The sequence below is a fragment of the Tubulanus polymorphus genome, chromosome 2, assembly GCF_964204645.1.
Source record: "Tubulanus polymorphus chromosome 2, tnTubPoly1.2, whole genome shotgun sequence".
NCBI classification, from domain to species: domain Eukaryota; kingdom Metazoa; phylum Nemertea; class Palaeonemertea; order Tubulaniformes; family Tubulanidae; genus Tubulanus; species Tubulanus polymorphus.
In genome coordinates, this window is record NC_134026.1 from 21,027,626 (window position 1) to 21,049,284 (window position 21,659).

Below are 21,659 nucleotides of genomic sequence, written 5' to 3' on the forward strand. Positions count from 1 at the left end.
AAAAGAAAGTGGAAGTTTTAGAAATCTATTTGGGATTAGAAAATGTTCCAAAATGTTACTGAACGAGGTAGAAATAATAACGTACGCGTTACAAAAGAAAAAGACATAGCAAAATTTAACGCCGATGCTGAAGGCAGGCACCTCCGAAACCACAGCGAGACGAGCGTCAAAAATGTCCTCTGGTAAGCGAGGTAACCTCAAGATGGCGGTAGCGTACGGTCCTAAACAAAGATGGACGCCGTGGATGAAAAACTTCCCGTGGTCGTATCTGCGACTGCAAAAAACAGGCGCAGGGTTTTTACTGGAGGGAAAGGTAAGGCCTTAATCTATCGTAGATATTTTTCTTGATGGCTAGAAATCGTATTCAGCGCTTGTTATAATCGCGTTTACGCGTGAACGCGTTTCCAACGATCGCACATCACTACACTACACAGACCTAATCGTTGGTGGTAAGCTTTTTTAAGAGGTTGGGCTTTATGAAAATACCTGACCACAGACAAGTTATTGCCTACCAGGCCCCACGACCATCCAAGTCCCATCTGTCCATTGTTGATCAGACCAATCAGATTGATCATACCTTCTTCAATTCTTCATTCAATTGATTATTTCAATGTTGTTGTAGACGCGACGGGGTTTGGAATTCCATTTGGTTGAAATAATTAGTTACTCTTCATAATTTACTACCGTCTAAGTAAATTATTTGTTTGGCTAGGCCTGCTCTAGTATCACTATCAGGGCATTTTTAAGCTTGCAGAGCTGTGGCGTAGAGGCGGCATGGAGGGGGCCAGGCTGCATATATTTTAATGACTCTTGATGCATTTGTTTAACCCCAGAGACCAGTATCTCAATTTGCACTGGTACCGCAGAAAACTAAAAGCGACTGCAGTTTGGGTGGTAAATGTTAGGCCTACCATATTAGCGTCTAATATTATATGTTTCTTTGATTGACAGGTGTTCGAAAGTTGGCTCATCAAGTTCCTGATGATATTCTTAATGATCCACAGATAAACAAAGCAATAGCTCAGGTAACACATCTTAACTAGGTACCGTATGAGAAGCGTATGGACAATGAGTTGTGGACAATGTCATAGCCTCCCTTTGCTGTAACAATGGCTAGATATCAGGCTAGCCTACTGGTACCGATGAGCAATCTTTGGTTACTTTGATTAGCTTGAATTTTCATTGCAGCTTCCTGAAAATTACAACTTCGAAATACACAAAACCATATGGAGAGTAAGAAGCACGAATGCAAAGAGAGGTATGTCTATTAGGCCTATGCATTTAAGTTGATATTTCATCATGATATGAATAGTGAAATTAATGGTAATATTGAAATGAAAGAAATATATCAATGATGATTATTCCAGCCGACACAATTGAGATTTTGACATCCTTCTTGGCATGGCCTCTGGAGTTTTGATGGTGTTCTTGATAAAGTCCAGTCCATTAAAATTTAATATGTATTTTCTAGACACTTGTTTTCTTTCATTTCAGTTGCTCTGCAGTTCCCCGAAGGATTACTCATATTCGCCTGCACGATAGCGGATATCATTGAAAGGTTCGTGTCTGAAAAATGAAATGCATTATTAACTCTTTTAACTGGCTCCATCAAATGGGGACAATTATGATGAAATTGAACACAAAGGCAAAACGATGCCACAGTCTAGAGTTTTTCAAAAAAAACGTACGAAAGAGTTAAAGCATTTCTCAAATTGTTGTCTATATATAGACTTTTAACCTCAGTAGGTGGCTGGAATGATGAAAACCTGGATTTTGTTTTAGATTTCACTTCAAGTGATTAGATGGGTACTTTGTACTATTGAATGTCCTGGCCAAATATAAGTTACCTGGTTTCGTAACGATTTGAGCTAACCACATATTAGCTGTAAACTCACAATTCTCATTTTCATTGTGAGAGAGTGCACACAGTGGCCGAGAGATTTGACCATCAGTCCCTGTTCAATCATGGGTTTGATTCTTCGTGGTTTCTTTTCTGGCCTCTCGCCCAAAAATAGGGAAAAAGAAACTTTGAACCTGATGATTTGATTGATTTGGTTTGATGATTATCAAATGATCATAATGCCCTGAGGAGGTCAGCTGCTCAAAAGTAAGAGTTGACAAAGTGACATTTAAAACTTCATTGTTACCATGGTATTCATTTGACAAATATAACTTTAACCAACTTTTGAGCAACTTACCCCTGATTGCTGTTCATTTGGTTGAATGATGGAAAAATGTGATACAAATTAGAGCCTTGATTGTTATTCTATTCTATATTTGGAGTAACGTTCTTTTTATCGTATTGTTTATGAAGGTTTACCAGCGCCGACACATTGATTATGGGTGATGTGACGTACGGCGCTTGTTGCGTCGACGATTACTCGGCGAAGGCTCTTGGCGCTGAATTGATGGTTCATTACGGACACAGTTGTCTCATACCGATCGATAAAACGGAGGGAATTCAAATGTTGTACGTTTTCGTCGACATCAAAATCGATCCGAAACATTTCATTGATACGGTGAAGCACAATTTCGTGCCCGGGACGTCACTTGCAATGGTCAGCACGATACAGTTCGTTACAACGTTACAGGTTTGTCTATTTTTAGTAATAATGCTGATAATTTATTGCCATAATTCCCATATGAAATATGGCTCTTTAGCTTACAAATGAAGATGCATGAATTAAAGAAAATTATGTAAAACAACAATTAGACATAAAGGAGTACTTTAGAATAAACTTTAACAAGCCACAGACAACGGTTCTTGGGCTCAGGCTCAAATTTGGAACTCTGAAATTCCCATGCATTAGTTTTCATTGCATTTTTGATATGTTGTATCTAGGGCCAATAATTGAATTTTGACACAACTTTCTGAAATTCAAGGTGTCGTGCAACAACAAAAAACAGTTTTTAGTGCCTAGTTCTGCCACTAGCTTGTGCACTAGCTAGGCCCATTCTTTTCACTGCACAACTAGACCTCCATGCTAACTTTGAACCCAAGTTTCACAAAGACAGACATACAAAAAGGGTCTTGTAAGCCTGAAAACCAATAATTCTATCTACGTAATTCTATGGAATTATTGTGTTTCAGTCAGTGAAAGAAAATTTGAGTGACGATTTCAAAATCACGATTCCACAGTCAAAACCTCTGTCTCCTGGTGAAATTCTCGGCTGTACATCACCGAAACTGGATGGAGTTGATGCTTTAATGTGAGTTGCTTTACTTCATCGAATAATAGATCCGATGATGTTGGTTCCTTGCAGCTTTCCGGTAAAATGTGTAAACTTTTGCGGCATTGACCAGGGGCCGGTTACATAGTCATAAGATAGTCTTAAGATTTAAGACCACTTATGGACTAAAGTCTCGACTGTGCAACTGGCCCCTGAAGCCTTACCTGGTTGTTATGCCGTTATTCAGGATAATGGCATACTGGGGCAGGTCAACATCCTGAATATTCAATGAATGATACGCATGGAATGAAGTTAGTGTACATTGAAATTTCTAAAACTTCTATTTTCAGATATTTGGGTGATGGGCGCTTTCATTTGGAATCAATTATGATCGCAAATCCACACGTACAAGCTTACAGGTACTGGTGGTTGAGATAGATGTTGTTGATAACAATGATACATTCTTTAGCTCCCTGATTTGAACTGATAACCAAAAAACCTGGTTCCTTGCAAACGTGCGAAAAACTTGCTGTGTAGCTTTCATTATGTCTGCATTCTAGTTTTCATGTTAAGGTTGACAATCTTATTTTTCTGTCGTCTGCAGGTATGACCCTTACAGTAAAGTATTCTCTCAGGAGTACTATGACATCGAAAAGATGAAACACAATCGAAAGTGTGCGATAGATCAAGCTAAAAACGCGAATAAGTTCGGCATCATATTCGGGACATTAGGAAGACAAGGATCACCTAACATATTAGAGGTTCGTCACACGATATCTGAAACGTGAGCTAACAATAATTCTAAACTAGGGGTCCAGGGAATGATCAACAAATTGGCAATTTCAATATTCGTGAATAATGAATCAGTTCCCTAGATATAGTTAGCGAACATAGTTACAAGTAAGTGGACTCGGTGCAGTTCATTGCTGACTTGATGAAAATTCATCAAAGTTCGTGGTCCTTAAGTGGGATTATTAAGCAATTTTTCCGACTACTAAAACCATCGGTTGAGTCTGCTTTATGGATTTTTAAATTCATTTTCCATGAAATACCAGTACCTGTATCTTTTCTTCTAGCACCTCAAAAATAGGATCAAAGCTATTGGAAAGTCGTACATAACAATCCTGCTATCTGAAATATTTCCCGAAAAACTTAAACAATTCAAAGATGTTGATGCGTAAGTAGTAAATAATGTTCTCCATTCTTTCGTTTGGTTGGCCAATAGAGGAATGCTGTTAATTTGATATTTATTTTACAGTTTCATCCAGATAGCTTGTCCAAGATTATCCATCGATTGGGGAACTGCATTTGACAAGCCTTTACTCACGCCTTATGAGGTAAATATTTTTCTTTAGAGCAATCATTTGCATAGTTTGACTGATTTGAGCCAAATACTACAGATTTTTTTTTGTTGTAGTATTTTTAGGGTAGGAAAACCCTCATGTTCTGAGTTTTAGCCCTTGGCCCCTCAAATTTTAAAAATAAGACTGATTCATTGTTCTATTTGCTAAGAGGGAAGAGTGATCAAGATAGCTTGTAATTTCAAATTTATCGTGTATTAATATTTTTCCAGGCATCGGTCGTATTAGACAGTATTGAATGGCAGGATACCTACCCGATGGACTTCTATGCGAACAACAGCTTAGGAGCGTGGACGGTCAATCACGAATCACATCGGCCCGCTCGACCCGCGCGTGCCAAACTGCAAAAAACTCTCCCTAATGCCAAACGTAAAGATGAACCTGCTGTCGATACCGGGACAACTGCGGATATAAGCGCTAGTGTCGATACAAGCTCTGGAATAAGTGACGATACAAAGAGTAAAGAAAGTTGTGGAAAATGTGACGATTGCGACTGTAATGTGCCTCAATATTGAAAAATAAATATTTCCTTATTCTTTTCAAAAAAAGAATTGGTTATGGTTTATGCATTCTTATGAATGATAGTGAGATAAATGTTTGCCAAAACTTTCGACATCAATTTGCTACGTATGCAAAATTGCATAGATGATTTTGAGATACATTGGCCCTCATAGGATGTAAACTGTAAACTATCGCTTATTTCAGTAAAGCCATGCGTTCCTAAGTCGAGTTAAGACCCTATTGATGCGAGTGCGATCCAGATACAGGAATTTCGGCGAAGATGTCATACGGTCGTTGCAGCCTCACTGAGCACCACGCAAGGCCTTGCTATCAAGTTCGATGTTTCTTTTTCGTAACTGATAGGAGAGAGGAATCGTCGATCAAGAAACTGTCGCTACCAGGATTCGAACTCAACAACCCTGAATTGACGAGACCAGCGCGGGGGCGGATCGAAGGGGAGGGGTTCCTAAAAATGTCGAGTTAATACCCGTTGAAATTCAACGGGAAAATGAAAAATATTAAACTGATACCTGAACAAGTTTAGATTCATAAGTTGTCCTGTTATTTCCATAAATGAGTTAATGTTTTGCGATTGGTTTTTCTTCTGGGGTGCCCCTTTCAATCATATGATGTGTCCTATTTTGGACTGCACCCACCCATCCCCCTGATCCACCCTGGCAGCGACTGCAGCTTTGAACCACTTATATACCTATGTCGATATACCTATGTATACCTGGTATGGGAGAATTCTGGTTTCGAACCGCATGGTGGATTATATATATATATATATATATATATATATATATATATATATATATATATATATATATATATATATATATATATATATATATATATATATATATATATATATATCAAATTTTTGAAGGGGAAACGTTAAAAGCAATAATCGTGTAAATATTTCAACAAAAGTTTTATTCATATTGTATATTCTTGTCAGTATTTATACAAACAAAAATTTAAAAAAAATCTTCCACCCTTATTGTACTAGAGAGAGAGAGGGGGGAGGAGAGCGGGCACAAAATGCACAGGCTACTTGGAAATCCATTTCAACGTCGGTTTATTTTCTTCCGACCGATGATCTCTATCGCTCGCGTGCTACACTTTTTCATTCATCTCGTCTGTCAGTCATTAAAAGTCGTACACACACCGTGCCAACGCTCGTGATTATATACATTTTCGAGATTCCCCTCGCCTCCGATAAAATACCCGAGCGCCATTCAACGCAGTTGCGTGACCGAATATTGTTACGATCGTTGGTCTATATTTACATAAATTTATCCCTGGAAAAAGCGCAGCATGCATATTGCGGCGTTTTTCGTATTTCATTTACTACTCCCACGCTACGGAAGAACAACTCTATTGCCAGCGATAGTATTTATAGCATATGATGTTAAAATGAGTAAATGCCTCTTTTTATGTCACTTTCTCGCGCGCTGTTTCACCCGTTACAAAATCGAAGATACGCACGCTTTAAAACATAGCGTTTTTTATACTTTTTAACAGTCAGTTAAAATATCTACAAACAACATGAAGAATACTGAGATATATTGCAAATTTTTCCTCGATAGCAACAGATACTTTTCACAGCAGCGAGAAAGCCCACGAGAGTTCCAGATAAATTCTCCGATCGCACCGTGCCAGTTTAGTTTCGTATTTTTATATCTATCAGATCAATTGTCGGTATCTATCGAATAATCGTCATACACCATGACCACTGGCTTGGCGCAAAAAGCTGTTTGTATCGCTCGTTTTCATTAGTCTATCTGCGTTTTTTGCTATATGTTCGCTTGTAGCGTGCCGTTTGCTACGGCGCCGCTGGAAACGGACAGATCTAGCATCCGGTCGCAACGCCTGAGATGTTCTTAAATCTGAAATTTATAGAAACAATTGATATGCAGATCATATGTGTATTCAGCAAATGAACATAGAGGTACAATGTTGGAATACAGCAGGTTGACAATAGATGTAATCTGACGTCACAGCGTGTCGAGGTCAAACGCAAGCAGTTAAGAAGTAAATGACACAGTAATCGACCACCATGTCGCATGAGAAAGAAACCTGTGACGTCCTTGTATTACCTCTTAAAGGGTACGCACCATTCTTGGACGACGAAAAGCCGGTATAGGGTCCAATGCTAACAGCCGGTATGAAGGTTAAGGAATTTCTAAGCGTTTTAATGATAGACTAAAATGCTTGGGAACAAAACCAAACCAACCAATTTCAGAAAAACATTAACATGGAAATTAGCGTTTACTTTCGTAAAACCCGATCGTTATTTCAATAAAATAAATTAAACTTATTCTGTAGTACGTATATTCGTCACCGGGAAAGGCTCGGAATATCGCTTCGAAAAATACTACCCATGGCCTCATTAAACATGATCTTCACTTTGATTGTTACATTAGGTTGGCCTGGCATTTACCCACACTCGCAACCATTTTCCCACACCGAAATACGCCATATTTTATTGAAATTGTGCTGACTATAGTTTTCTATCGTAGATCCTTGATTCATTTCGTGAGAATCATCGATCAGTACTGAAATACCTCGGACAGGTAATAGCGATTAACAAAATACGAAATCCCATCCATACGCCTACATCATAAGCACCCTGAATCAAGTTCCTAAAACAAGTTCACTGACGTCTATAATGCGTATTATTGTTTAAGACACACGTATCGCGTTATCTAGCTAATAAACTACAACGCAGTTTAGGATACAAATATCTTTCGGTTTCGGAACCTTTGTAATATATAGGTATATATTGCGTCAGCTCGTTTACGTTATATTCAGGTGAAAAATTCTTGCCGGCTTGTAAAAATAATTTTTCCGGATAATGTACTTTCAGAAATATGGTTGCCGCTCCTGCTGCATTTTTACGATGCACCATCGGCCGCTATCGAATTCACTGGCGTGTTAGGGATTTTTTTTCCGGGAGGGCCTTTTATTATTCTATACTCACTGTCTTCTTCATCTTTCTTGGATACGATCGATTCTAAATATTTCACTCGGCTTTTGAGATCCGAAATTTCGACGCGTAACCGGGACGTCATCTGATCCATATTCTGCTGTACGGTCCGCACGGATTTATTCAAGTCCTGTTTAGAGTCAATACAGAAAAACAATCGTATAGCTTAATCGCTAATTTTTTCGGCTGGCAAGTTATTTCGGTTCTCAATCCAATCTACAGCAAGTAACTAGACATATGTTCTTATGAAGTATACAGATCTTATATTGAGTATGCGACGTTATTCGAAGTACTATCCCTCTGAAGTAAAGCTAATCACCTTAACAATTTGCCGATTGGGTTGAATTCAAAACTGGTAAATGAAATCGACCCCTCGGTAGCGTTGATATTTTGTGTAGCTGGATTTATATATTTATATATATATCTATGTATCGTTGAGGGGTTGGATTGCTAGTTTTCTTTAGATCGTAGATACAGCTAAGGAAAATACTACATACCGACACAGTCATCGTCAGAGCCTCTATGTCATTGCTTAACGAATCAGTTTGCGCACCTGAAATATTATTGCATAGGGAATTACTCGCGAGTCATTAACCGAAAAAAAAATAGTTGTTTCCCTTGAAAAAAACGTATCTTATTGCAGATGCAGTACCACAATTACGTATTTCTCGGTAGATATTTCTTACTTGATGGTCTGTGTACTCGGCTGGGTCTCAGTAATCCTGGTGGTCCAGGCGGACCAGGTGGCCCAGGCGGCCCGGGTCTTCCTGGGGCTCCGTGGTGACCAGCCGCTCCGGTCGCTCCAGTCGGCCCCGGCGGGCCATCGTGTCCGTCGGGGCCGCGCAGTCCAGGATATCCTCGCAATCCCTGTCGTCCCGGTCTGCCCGTAAACCCACGCGGTCCAGTTCGACCAGTTGGCCCTGGTAAACCGCGTGCAGCGGCTTTACCGGCAATACCCTCAGGCCCTATTGGTCCTTGTTTACCCGGTTCCCCTGGACTTCCTGGCTCACCTTTCAATCCATCTTCTCCCGGCTCGCCTTTTTTCCCAGTTGGGCCTGGTTTTCCTTGTGGTCCTGTATCCCCTTTAGGCCCCAGTGGTCCAATGGGTCCTCTTTCACCAGAAGGCCCCGGTGAACCATCAAGTCCAGGCCGCCCTTGAGGACCTGGTGTACCTGGTTGACCAGAAAAGCCATCATTTCCTTTTGGGCCAATGGGCCCTTCTGGTCCCGTTATACCGGGGATGCCTGTTGGGCCTGGTGGTCCTGGTGGACCCGGCGGACCAATCGGACCTGGAATAGCTTGGACTGAAGGTAGCGATTTCAATTGTTGCGCTGCAGCCCCAGTTAGCTTTAATTCTTCTAATCTATTGGGTGGTGCCTCAGTGGGCATTTCTGTCGGTACTGTTTTGTAAATGATTTCCTTTATTCCAGGTTGACCGGGAGGACCTGGTGGACCAATCGCACCAGTTTCCCCTTTAGGTCCCACTGGACCAGGTTCTCCTTTGTCCCCTGAAGCTCCCGGTTCTCCGGGAATTCCAGGTACGCCGTCGGTACCATCGATACCATCTACACCGATCGGTCCAACTGGCCCCGAAGGACCAGGGTCACCTTTGGGTCCAGGTGGTCCCGGCGGACCACGATTCCCCTTAGGTCCTGGGTCACCAACAAGTCCTGGAGCGCCGGTTTCTCCCCTTGGACCGATTGTACACGTACACGGCTTCGCGACAAAGCCCGCGGCAAATGCGCCTGTTTCCTGGACCTGAAACATCGAGGAACACGAATTAGATGCCGATAATGGCCTTAAAATAGAATCGCTTAAGAAAACTAATTCGACGCAGAGATTTTCGTTTGAAGAATCAAGCTGAGAAAGTTGGTCGAATGAATGCAGTTCTCATTATGAAACTGGGATGAAAAAAGCAAAAGGCTCGTGCAAATTTGCTCACTGAATGATAGGTACCTTGTTCTGAAGCTCGTCTATTCTTTCCGTCAGATTTTCTATTGTCGTACAATTGAAGCATTCTAAAAAGAACGGCCAGAGATGAGCGTTGATCAGAACCAACCTCAATAAGGGATGTATTATGAATATTAAAATTAGACGCCATGACATCATATATTAAGCTGCATCATTTTAGATGGAATATGGTTGCTGGTGTAGTCGAGTGAGTAACATTGAGATCTTTTGAACAACCTCCAAACTAATGTGTTAATCTGAATCTGTTGAACGATGAAGTGATCAAATCGTTCGATAACATTTAGGTTCTTCCTACACGACGAATAAAAAGATTGATTTCATACCTTTATTGCATTTTGGTCCGTCGAATCCGGGACAACATTTCCATTTGTTATCAACTATGACTCGAAACGTTTTGCGGTACGTTGGTCTGTGTACTACCCTGAAACGAAGAACAATTACCGAGTGGTGTATCTATTTTCAAAAAATATTGACACAAACGAAACTCCAAATACGGTAGCCAAGTAAACTTATGATCGTTATTCATATCATGAAGTATAACAGCAAGTGTCTCCGAAAAAACTCTTGAGAAACACGCAGATAGCCTTCGTGAAATGATTTCGATTGTTTTTGAAGTAGTTTTCATTCATGTCGTATTACACATAGCTTGCATTCTAAACCTTCGCTTATATTGGTCTAAGTTACATTAATAGCGTTAATTTTACCCAGTCTTGCGCAGCATAATAGTCGATAGCGGGCATAATTTCAAGAAAATGCCAAAATCTGATTCAATTTTTCTTGTTTCATTTACACGTATACGCTACAAGTTCGCTACTGCTTTATGCAAGCCGGCTTTCGAAAAGCATACATAACTTAAGTCATCTAACTAAACTAGATTTTACCTTATGCCGCCGCAGTTTTTATCGTACGGCCAAAAATTGCAGCGTCTCACCACCCGTCGGATATATGGCTTGGTGCCGTTTTGTTCCAGACACGATACAGTACGGGTCACTTGATAAGCGCACCAATTCCTGAAAGAAATATTCACATTAAACTGTGTATCTTAAGTTTAGGGGAGGGACTGGAAGCAGTCGCGATATGCAGATCGTTTGTCTTTGGGCATCGACTGTCAGGAGAGAAAACCATTACCCATGAATGTTTGATTTATATGAAACATTTTTCATACAAATTCTATTCTATTCAAAACGTTATTTTCATTTAAAACATCGGATGCTCATAACATCTTGCCACTTCATAATAAAGAATATTCATAAGGACAATGAAATTATCTATCTACCCATATATCTAAACGTTCGAAACTTCTACGGACATGGATGAACGATTTTGTTATCGGCTGTTTCATCGAAAAAAAAAACATGTTTTAGTTGATTGAATTGCGTAAATTAGGAAATGTCTCTCTAAGCGTCAGTGATATCAATTTGATTAGTATGCCACTCATAATAAACACATTGGTGAGTTTTGTGGTGTTATTTTGTCATTGACTTATTTACCGAATCTGGGTTAAAAGTTGTGTCGGAAACCTATTGGAAAACAAATCATTTTACTGTTTATTCGATGACTGTTCATCTATCATACGTGCGAGGCATCTAAATAGACGATGGACATCGCGCATTTTAAGCCATGTAAGCCGATGGCCAATTCAAAGACGAAATCCTGGACTGCAACGATGAACCGTTAAGGCTGGCTTATGTCGACAAGCAACGCGACGCCTACCGACTCCTACCGACGCAACTGAGAGCAACCGCGATCGCAGCCCAGCTTATGTCGACTGCGCTCCGATTCGCAGCAACTGAGGCCGACTAGCGGGATATGAGATCCTCCCAGTTGCTTCCCTGCTTATGTCGGTTGCGATTGCTGGCAACTGCAACGGCTCAAATGGTCACGTGATAAGCATTTTGAGAATAAATTTGAATTATTAGGAAATATACCTCTATTAGAAAAGCTATTTCTTTAAGACTGTGATCTTTCTGATTCTGTTTTGAATACAACGTGCTCGCGACATCTATAAAGATGGCCGCTCACACCATAATTCAACCAATTTCGTTCCTAGATCTTCGGTCCACTCCTCTGCCGTGCTGAAGGTTTGGTTTACGTTTTGAACTACTTGAATTTGAAAGTTTATGATGAAATCTAAGCGACGAACGCCGACTAATTACGAATGACGCTAACTAGCGGTGATAATTTGTACTATGTATATGCGGTATCTCATTGGCTGGAACCCCTGCGCTCAGTTCCGTCGCGTCGCAGATGAGCTTATGTCGACTGCGATCGAAAGCAACTGTCCGCCTACCGTAGGCCGGAGTAGAACATGGGCAACTAGCCGGATACGGCTTGCGACGAGTCGGTAGGCGTCGGTAGGCGTCGCGTTGCCTAGTTTATACGTCCATGGAGTAACGTAATAATTGGCATACATCATTTTCATCGTCGATCATAAGGTGCCTGGATATCCATGTGGATGTATCAGCCTTTAAGTCTCTATCCAGGTTCCTGTCTTCAATTCTTTTTGATAATTTAGGCTTATAAAATTAAACCTTGTAACTCCTAATCGGCCGGGTCATTTTGTAAATCGCAATAACATTTTAATCAGTTCATTTCTATAGCTGCTGTGTCTGTTATGGTTAATAGTTTGAACATGCGTTTAAAATATAACAATTAGACCTACAATTGGCGTCCGTTTTGGCGTTAATTTTGTAATTAAATATCTTTTATAACTCTCATGTTCTATTTACTGAATATTCATTTCTTTTAAATGGTGAATTTCGAGTGGATGTGCCCTACGTCATCAATGCTGGGGCTAGACTGGTTTGACTGGTTGCCCGTCAATGCAATTGTTGATAATTCAAACATCAACACTACGGCACAACGTTTCTTGCAGACGACCAACAAAGGTTCAGTCGAAAGGTAAACGGAAATTGTATTCGTATTGAACTATGCAGACTGCTAATTGTTTACATAATGTATCAAGCTAATGGGAAGTCTTTTTAAAAGATTATTTCAAACTGTCATACATGCATATCCAATATTTGTTAGCAAATCAACCCCATTTCAGTTATCTACATATATCACTAGGTGAAGGGACAGGAAACAAGTTAAATGCGGTATAAAGTCCTTGCTTATTAGCGCCTGGTAATTCGGTTCATCATCCGCCACTCCACACTGACGTGTCTCCGCGTTTCATATAGCAAAATGGAAAAACAATTGACAAATTTTCTTAAGCGGACAGAAATTTCAAAACGATTTTATCTGATTATCATACGTGCAGGAGATGGTATACTGACTTACAGAAGTTATCACCCAAACTAAACAAAAGCTGTTGATATGATCAGGTGAAATATGCGCGGCAAAATATTATCACCCCGACTCTGATGATTACTAGATTAGTACATTTTACGCTTGTTTTCGATCTCAGGTCCCCGGGGAGCGTGTTTATAGCCGGCGAGAGGTGAAGAGAAAATATCGTTTCATAAAAACAATATCAACACAGGGCATTTCAAACTAGATAAGCCTCCAGTTACCAAAACATAAACGAACAGAGCATCTACTATGTGAATGCTCAATGAACGGATTTCTCGCACTTGAATGAAACCTAACTTTCGATGGGAACAAATCTTAGATTTATTTTCACAACTAGTCTATTTAAGTGATATACGAAAATAATGCCGCCTCGGGAGAATTGTCACTGAAAAACGGTCTCAGGAAAGTAGGAAATAGGAAGTAGGAACAGATTCCCCATATACAATATCATTATTCTATTTAAATTACATACATGATCAATTATTTGCGTAGATAACAAATAACTCATTGAAAATACTAAATTATTTACAATTTGTGGTGTTAACAAGAAAAAAAAACAAACAATCATTTCAACACAATGAAAAATTAAATCAACAAAACTTTGATCACTTTGAACTCATGAATCTGCGAAGTTTTCCACATAAATGTCACGGCAAGATTTGTCACAATTAATGTGCATAATTTGGCTTTTAACCGTGGACTCTACTATCCGTAGACATTCAGTTGTCATCGATCGTAACTGAAATAAGCGGGGAAGCAACTGGCTAGATCTCATATCCCGCTTGTCGGGCTCAATTGCTGGAAATCGGAGCGGTCCACATTTTAAGCTGTGCTTCGATTGCGGTTGCGTTCAGTTGCGTCGGTAGGCGTCGCAGGTCGATATAAGTCAGCCTTAAAACAAACGGCCCATCCACTCATCCTTCGTTCTAGACATGTGGCGTTTGTCTGTCTGAATTATACTTAGGTGTAACTTAACTTAAATACTAAGTTAGTAAAGACTGGGACATTTTTTCTCAACTTACGAATTGGGACATCTTTTCCTGGGAATCTTTTCCTACATTCAACTCAAGTACGATATCTCGATTCAGGAACACCGGGCGCCTCCGTATACTATACTGAATCGAGGAATTTCGACCATTCATTAATAGTGTACCACATGGCATGTGTTTTGGAAATATGAGGTTTCGAACAGGAAAAAAAACGAAGTCAATGAACTTAACTGCAAAAAATAATTCAGAAGGAGGGCATTATCGAACTGACGGAATGTGAATACAGAATATGTAAATACATATTTCACATACATGAATGAAATGAAAAACATACAGCTCAATGGATACAGCTCAATGGATGGCAATACAATTTATACATTCTGACATGACAATCGACCCACAAGATGGAAAGTTTCGGTCGTATTTCTGAGAGCCATTTTTCAAAAGATCATTATGGGATTTCTTCAGTGAATCATTGTCCATCAACCGTTAGAATACGAGAGCTATAAATAATGTCCTGGGCAAAATTGATCCGAAACAAATATCTCGGGTAATAGATGACCCGGGTCTTACCCGAAAGCTTTTGTGCCGGGTGAGACTCGAATCATTTTTACGTCTCAGCGCATTCAGCTTCGGAATGCATGTCGAAATGTGAATATTACAAACATTTCTTCATCAATTGTGATATTATTTTCCATTCAATCATCTGCATGGAATCTCAATTATCAATGTGTATTCGTTTATGAGACGAGAAGATACACAATATCCGTGTAAGATGAATAACGAGAGAAATCCCACAATAAATTCAGCCAAAAAATGAAAAAGTTGTGAGGTAAAAAGATCTGTAAACTATCGCTGCCGACGTTTAAAGCTCAAAAACGTAAATGTTCGATTCAAACGAAAATGTTCCTGATCATGGCTTTCCATGTCTAAACCGAATGATAGTGCCATATTATGCATATAGATGAAAACTGAGATGGCTGTTAATACGATTCTCAAGTTAGTCTACAATTATCAATTAACTGTATAGTCATAGCTTCGATATCTGCCGCTAGTTTGCAGCATCGTATTCCAAGATAAAACTCGCCGTTTAGTCTTAAATCGAAAAAAGAAGCTTAATTTCTCGGTTGATATTTTGCTGTTGTCGACGATGTTCTATACGTATTCATCCGTGCGTGGGTAAAAGCGTTATCTAATGATTTGTCTTCGTTGTACTCGGTAACAATACAGTTTATATGGCGCCTTCGTTCCTGGCCTTTGGCGGGAACATAAAAAAACCTCATCGATAGAAATCTACCCAAGATAAATAGAACCCCAATAAGCTTTATTATTGCGACCTTTCGTATATACAGGAAACCATTTAGGAGATCTGCTGAAAATGAGATTGCTTGAGATATCGGCAGACGAGATCTATATATATATATATATATCAAACTCCGAGTCAAGAAGACACTGTTCACCGCTCAGACTCGCCCTGCAACAAAACGCTTCAATACATCAAAACACCCAATTCGTGCGCCGAAAAATCCTCTTTCTTACCAAACTGGACAAATGTTTGCTTTACGCCGGCGAATGGACACAGTGTATAGATGCGTTCTTTTCACGTGGTCGCTGCCGGTTATGCACGAATGGAAATCGTGTATCAAGCTGGATGCAAACCATGAGTTCATATTGTTTGTCAAACCAGAGAGGTGGGAGTGTCAAACTAATCCTTCAAACGGATTTCGACATTCTACAATAACGACTCCATCAGACTACGCTAAAACCTGAAACATCGTAATTCTCCTGAATCGTATATGAACAGAATCTGATCGTCACATTTGCATAAACTAGCCAACGATTAGGTTTAAACTATCGGTGGGTTTAAAAGATCTACAATATTAGGAATGATTTCGTTAAGAACTGCATTTAAAGCACAAAGTATATTCAAAGTTATGCTTTTTGTAAGACAAAGAAAGGTTATGAAATATGGGAGAGTTAAACCGGGAGATGCGAACATAATGCCGTAATATGTCTTCTTCTACTACACATCACTTGTAATAAAATAACATCCGCCAATAACCGCAACCGCAGGCAGTTCAGAAAACATGCACATAGGGATTGGTGCGTGTTTTCTTATCATATGAGGGTTTACTTATCATTTTTGGTATATCTGTACTGTTTACCTGCTAGGTACTATTCTAGTCCCGTGATATGTAAGCCTGGAGATGCGCTCGTTATTTCACTTTTGCTTTATGTACTGGTTTAATACCGCGTTTGTCGTAAAAACGGCAAGACTAGGTTTTTGACACACGCATGCGCGTGATGTATTATACCAGGGGTGGGTCTAGGGTCTGATTCAGAGTTTGGTGCACCCCTAGAATTTGGAATATCATAAAGAGCACCCGAAAAAACCATTGGTGAAAAATAATCATTTTCGCAAGAACAAGCTTTAAACTTTTTTGGGTATCGGTTTAATGTATTCCCGTAAAACTTCCGGGTAACTTGGACATTTTCGGGGGTGTGCACCCCCTGCACCCTCCCCTTGTATCTGCTCCTACACCTGAATTTGTCAACAACTATCAAAAGAGTGCTCAACGCGTGACGAAGTGTACTTATGCCAGGACAGGTTAAAGTACGGTATAAATGTACTTATAATCGAAAAAACATTCCCTGCGTAGAGTGAAAAATCATTTGGCTAAATTGAAAATTAATCTTACTGCGAAAAGTCGGCCATTGACATTACGTTTCCGTAATTAACCCAACCACGTAGAATAAATCCCTAATCAATTACCAATATACCCCCGTCCACGCGGAGATGTTTAAGTTCCCACAAGTTACGTCGGCAAGGTTATCACGACGTGATACGATCCATATGTGAAAGTTTTCGCAAGCGGAAATCTCAGACCACAAAAACTCTCAGAAGAAACAAAAAATGTCACTCAGTCACCGGCATTCCGTAAGATAAGCGAGTGGGAGTGGAATTTTCGGCAACCGCTGTCATGTGCGTCGATGTTTCGGAGGAAATGACGCTGAAAGATATATCGGTATTGAAATTGATGATGACAAAGATAAGTAAATGCCGATAATATATCGGACAGTCTGCGGCTGACTTGGAAACATGAACAGTTTACAGGGGTGTAGGAGTAAGTTTTACGTTCTGCGTGTGGATCTGGAGCTAAACGTGGCAAAGATATATAGACGAGCAAAAATCTCAAATACTACGAAACGATATTCGATAATGGATGAGTCACGTTCACTGCGCCATATTGCATACAGCCCTTGATGTTCTTTTTAATTGGGTCGAATACTCAATTGGCCATCATTTGCCACCTTGGATATATTTTTTATCTATAATTATGTAGATACGAATTTTAAAGCGATTTTGTCTGTAATTGCCGAGCCGATGACACGTCGTAATTCAGCCAAAGCCTTTGTTCATTTGCGTAATGCGCCGGATAATTGCGCAGATCTAATTCGGCAAATGGTACTTTTTTGCTCGTATAGGCAAGTCGCGTGTACACACCAGTTTATTAGCAATAACCTGTGTTTATATCTTTACCGTAACGCACTATGTACAGGAAACAGGAATATAATTTTTGTTTAAAAAGACGCAGATAAAAATTTCTAATACAACACCATACATATATATTCAAATCAGCGCATATGTGTGCATATGTGAAAACTGATTGTCACCTTACATCACAAATACGATTATATTGAATGTGTTTTAATCATTTTCATATGAATCAAGGCAAACCTTACGCTGTTCAGGTGCATGTTATAATCTCATCGTGAAATAGTTTAATTCATGTGAGAAGACTTTTTAAAAACTTGAGTCTTATCTACATCTATGTCGCTATAAATATATATTTTCATATATATTCAACGATTACTATTTAACAAAAGCGCGTTGGTTACTACCGAGAAATGAGGAAAAAAATGAAGAAAAAATGATATTAGATTCGCGTTCAGATAAGTGAACGCTTTTATATTCAATTCGATTTGAATGCAATAACATCATAACAAGTTAACTTATTGTTGTTACGAAATTGATCGTTCAAGTCTGTCAAAATAAGGTGACTTGCGCTAATTTCTAGAGGGGTTTTAACCTTACAACTGAAAAGGTGTTTTTTGGATTCACGAAACGGTGTGATCATGTATGAATTTCAATTCGCAGCACCAGAACAGGTAGTATTTGCGCTCTTAATTCACGCAATTTTCAGGTGAAACTCTTTCAAAGAAAAAATTCCTTTCCTTCGTTAAAAACTATGTCATGATCGGCTTACAACGTTTTATCAAATGTTTTAAAAACCGGACTCGAAGTTTTCGTCGCATGTCTTCAAATGTGTCAAAGTGTCACCGAATTTAGCGAACCCAGAACAAACAGTCTTTGAATAGAAACGACACTTTTGGCGAGGCTCTTTGAAATTGCTATTAAAAAGTCACCCGTGAATTCATCTGGAATGTAAATAATAGAAAAGCCGAATGGAAATGTCAAGTCGGATTATATACAGTGTTTGATTTGCGGCGAAGAAAAAGGCCGGCGGAGATCATCTTTCACGTGGGTTACTGAACGAAACGCAAGTTGAACGTCTCGACACACGGCGAAGAGCTATTCCAAATGTCGCTCGACGATTGTTCCCAAGTTGATTTTAATTTATGATACTTTCGACCGCATTTTGTGCGGCGTGATCGAAGGCTGTTCCTTTTTCGTCCGATCGTTTTAGACGATATAGACTGGAATGCGGGAATGTTGAAAAACTATGCACTTCTACAAAAGCAAATACGGCGGGTCAAGCCGCACCGAGAGGTATTAGCGTACAGCACAACAATGGAACCCGACTGTGTTTGTCATTCGCAACAAAGAAACTATTTTTGCTTCGCTAGAAAGTTGCCGAGATATCTTGAAAGTTTTTTCGATCTGGAAATTTAACGTAATCAACTTGGCAGTGAACGTCCTCGTTATTATGATGGCAATTAATGTTTGACCCATACTCCTGGGGGATTCCGGGAACATCCTCTTTTCGAAAGTGGTTGTAAACATAAGATTTTCTAGATACGAAAAGAATTAATCGTAGGTAAACCCTTCTCCGCGGAACATGTATAATGTATATACATTTTGTATATGTTTAAGATCCTGTTTACAAAGATAGTTTAGATTATATAAACACAAAGGAAAAACTTGTTTTCGTAAAAAAATGATTACAAACGTATCAACTGAATTGAAATATCTGGTTTTTGTGAAATCTAGACTTAGAGATTTTTTTCTGGGGAACAATGCTTTTCTCAGATAATAAAAATAGAGGAATATCAAACCTACCTAAAGAATATTAAACAATACAGCAGTCATGAAATTGTCTACTTACAAGTATAGAAATATAACAGCGGTTGAGTACATCTTTAGATTCCACTGAGATCCGTCGACCATGACAAAAAATCTCCTGGACCTCCAATGAATCGCAGGGATTTGTAACGTGAATGAGAATATTATAGTTCCGGCTAACTTTTTCTACTAAATGTAGGTCATCTTAAATAGACAACGCACGCGTACGCTGCAGTCATGCAGTTGTTATAGAATCCGCGCGTGATTCTTGCACCATTTTCGACCACTTTCCTGGAATTTCAAATCCTCGGCACATAATCTACAATCTGATACACATCGGGAGATAGGAGCAGATGTTTGCGATATTATGTGTCATTCAGAGTATCTGAATAGAAGCCTCGATGCTTTTTGTTTGAATCGGTATAGCAGATTTGATCGGCCGGGCACAGCCGCACAGCAAAAATGTTTAGGTTCAAACGACAACAGTAGTAAAAACGTTATGCATTCACTTCCAGAGTTGTTACTCCTTTCGCCGAGCGTAGTGATTGTGAAAAAAATTGTTTCGTTAAATGACGCACCGCCACCGACAGCTCGCAGACGAATTAACATTCTTGTCCCTATTCCACAGAATCGAAGCGCGTTATACCTATTACACCTCCATCTTGGCAACCGTTCTTAGAAAAAACAATTAAAACCCGAATTTTACGATTTACACAAGCCGTTACCAGTTTGACAATATTTCTTAACACTGTACGTCTAAGACCAAAAATATTTCGACGAAAATCCAACCGAGTATTTCTTGATCTAGGCTAGCATGTGCAATTGACTTTTACAAACTGAAAATTACTTTTATTCACGGAACTTTATCTATTCCTATATCTAATAGTTTCGAAGAAAGGGCATAATAAGGCAGTATCTAAACCGTATGGCATCCGGAATGTAGATTTTTAAGATTTTTCACTTTTTTTAGTTCGTATCATTTATCTACAGAATATCGACTCGTTGTTACGTTAGAACGCGCGTATAGCTTACGTCGATGAAATGTAAAATAACAACTAAGTCAACAACACATGATACACGAATGATCAAACATCTTCAGTGTTCATCCGCGTCTAATCTGTTCATAAGGAGTTGCTAGACTTTTTTATAGACATCATTTAATCGCTGTCACACTTGACCGAGTTCGGGTAACAAGTTCAACGAAAAATAAAATACTCCCGTAAACTATTTCAAAATCTAGTTCATTTTTCGTACTCGTCGACCTCTCATTTAATGTCAGATTTTACGAACGGTCAGGTAGGTCTTTTATCGGCAATGATATCGATCTACTGCATTCCACGGCCTAAAAACGATCAGAATGCGACAGATTTTAGAAAAAGATTTTGCCTGTCCTCAATTTGAATAAATAATTTGCTGTTAGCTTTTTGTTTATTGTATTTTCAAATTCTGGTTATCGAGTCTTATGCGTATCCTAGAGAACATATATCTTTATTTACTTTTTTCAGATACATAGGTGCCCTTATTTTCATAACTATTGGAAAATTTGATTTTTAACAAAGTATAGGCACCGGTGAAATTTTGAAAGTTCCTGATACAAAGATCCTAGCATGAGACTCAAGAAAACGTGTTTTGACTTTGAAGTTTGACTCACTATTACTTGAAAACACAAAAAATCATTGAAAATATGAATAGGTTTGATTGTAAAAAGCAAAGAAAAACTACTCATACATTTCAATTTGCTATTGATCCGGAAAATTTCGAAATTTTGAATCCGTCAGAATTATGAGGTATTAAATGAAAAAAAAATCGAGATAATATGGAGAAAAAATTCAACAATTCCGGACCCAGCGGGTACCAAAAACATGGTGCCTGGAAACTGTTAAAAAGGCTTATTGGATGTCTCGATTGTTACTGACAGAATTTATGTTACGTTGAAACTAATGCATATGGAGGTTTTAAAATGTTTACCGCTCAATGCAAACAGTTATTAGCAGTCGCCACACAGTTCGTTTATAGTTAAGATAATAACCATGTACTCTTAACTACCTCGTTTTAGAGCCCACGGTAATTCGTAC

At 39.2% G+C, this 21,659-nt stretch overlaps 2 protein-coding genes across 2 annotated transcripts; one reads left to right on the top strand and one right to left on the bottom strand.

The window, feature by feature from the left end:
- Window positions 1–206: 206 nt before the first annotated feature.
- Window positions 207–5,074, top strand: LOC141898724 (2-(3-amino-3-carboxypropyl)histidine synthase subunit 1-like). Its single transcript, XM_074784787.1, has 11 exons — window positions 207–313; window positions 952–1,025; window positions 1,189–1,258; window positions 1,495–1,558; window positions 2,315–2,591; window positions 3,092–3,210; window positions 3,522–3,590; window positions 3,776–3,932; window positions 4,248–4,348; window positions 4,430–4,508; window positions 4,745–5,074. Exons 1-11 carry the CDS (start codon window positions 232–234, stop codon window positions 5,045–5,047), a joined length of 1,395 nt encoding a protein of 464 aa, XP_074640888.1. The 5' UTR covers window positions 207–231; the 3' UTR covers window positions 5,048–5,074.
- A 903-nt stretch (window positions 5,075–5,977) lies between these two features.
- On the bottom strand, window positions 5,978–20,071 carry LOC141899691 (uncharacterized). The gene is made up of 8 exons (XM_074786126.1): window positions 19,628–20,071; window positions 10,878–11,006; window positions 10,320–10,417; window positions 9,982–10,043; window positions 8,712–9,783; window positions 8,523–8,578; window positions 8,020–8,155; window positions 5,978–6,925 (listed from the first exon to the last, which is right to left on the bottom strand). Exons 1-8 carry the CDS (start codon window positions 19,687–19,689, stop codon window positions 6,756–6,758), a joined length of 1,785 nt encoding a protein of 594 aa, XP_074642227.1. The 5' UTR covers window positions 19,690–20,071; the 3' UTR covers window positions 5,978–6,755.
- Window positions 20,072–21,659: the final 1,588 nt, after the last annotated feature.

Coding starts and splice junctions, on each gene's coding strand:
- LOC141899691 (XM_074786126.1), bottom strand. CDS start 19,689: ATGGTCGACGGATCTCAGTGGAATCTAAAGATGTACTCAACCGCTGTT. Junction 9,784..9,981: donor TAGACGAGCTTCAGAACAAG/GTACCTATCATT, acceptor TCGATGTTTCAG/GTCCAGGAAACAGGCGCATT. Junction 8,579..8,711: donor CCGAGTACACAGACCATCAA/GTAAGAAATATC, acceptor ATAATATTTCAG/GTGCGCAAACTGATTCGTTA.
- LOC141898724 (XM_074784787.1), top strand. CDS start 232: ATGGACGCCGTGGATGAAAAACTTCCCGTGGTCGTATCTGCGACTGCA. Junction 3,933..4,247: donor GATCACCTAACATATTAGAG/GTTCGTCACACG, acceptor CTTTTCTTCTAG/CACCTCAAAAATAGGATCAA. Junction 4,509..4,744: donor CTTTACTCACGCCTTATGAG/GTAAATATTTTT, acceptor ATATTTTTCCAG/GCATCGGTCGTATTAGACAG.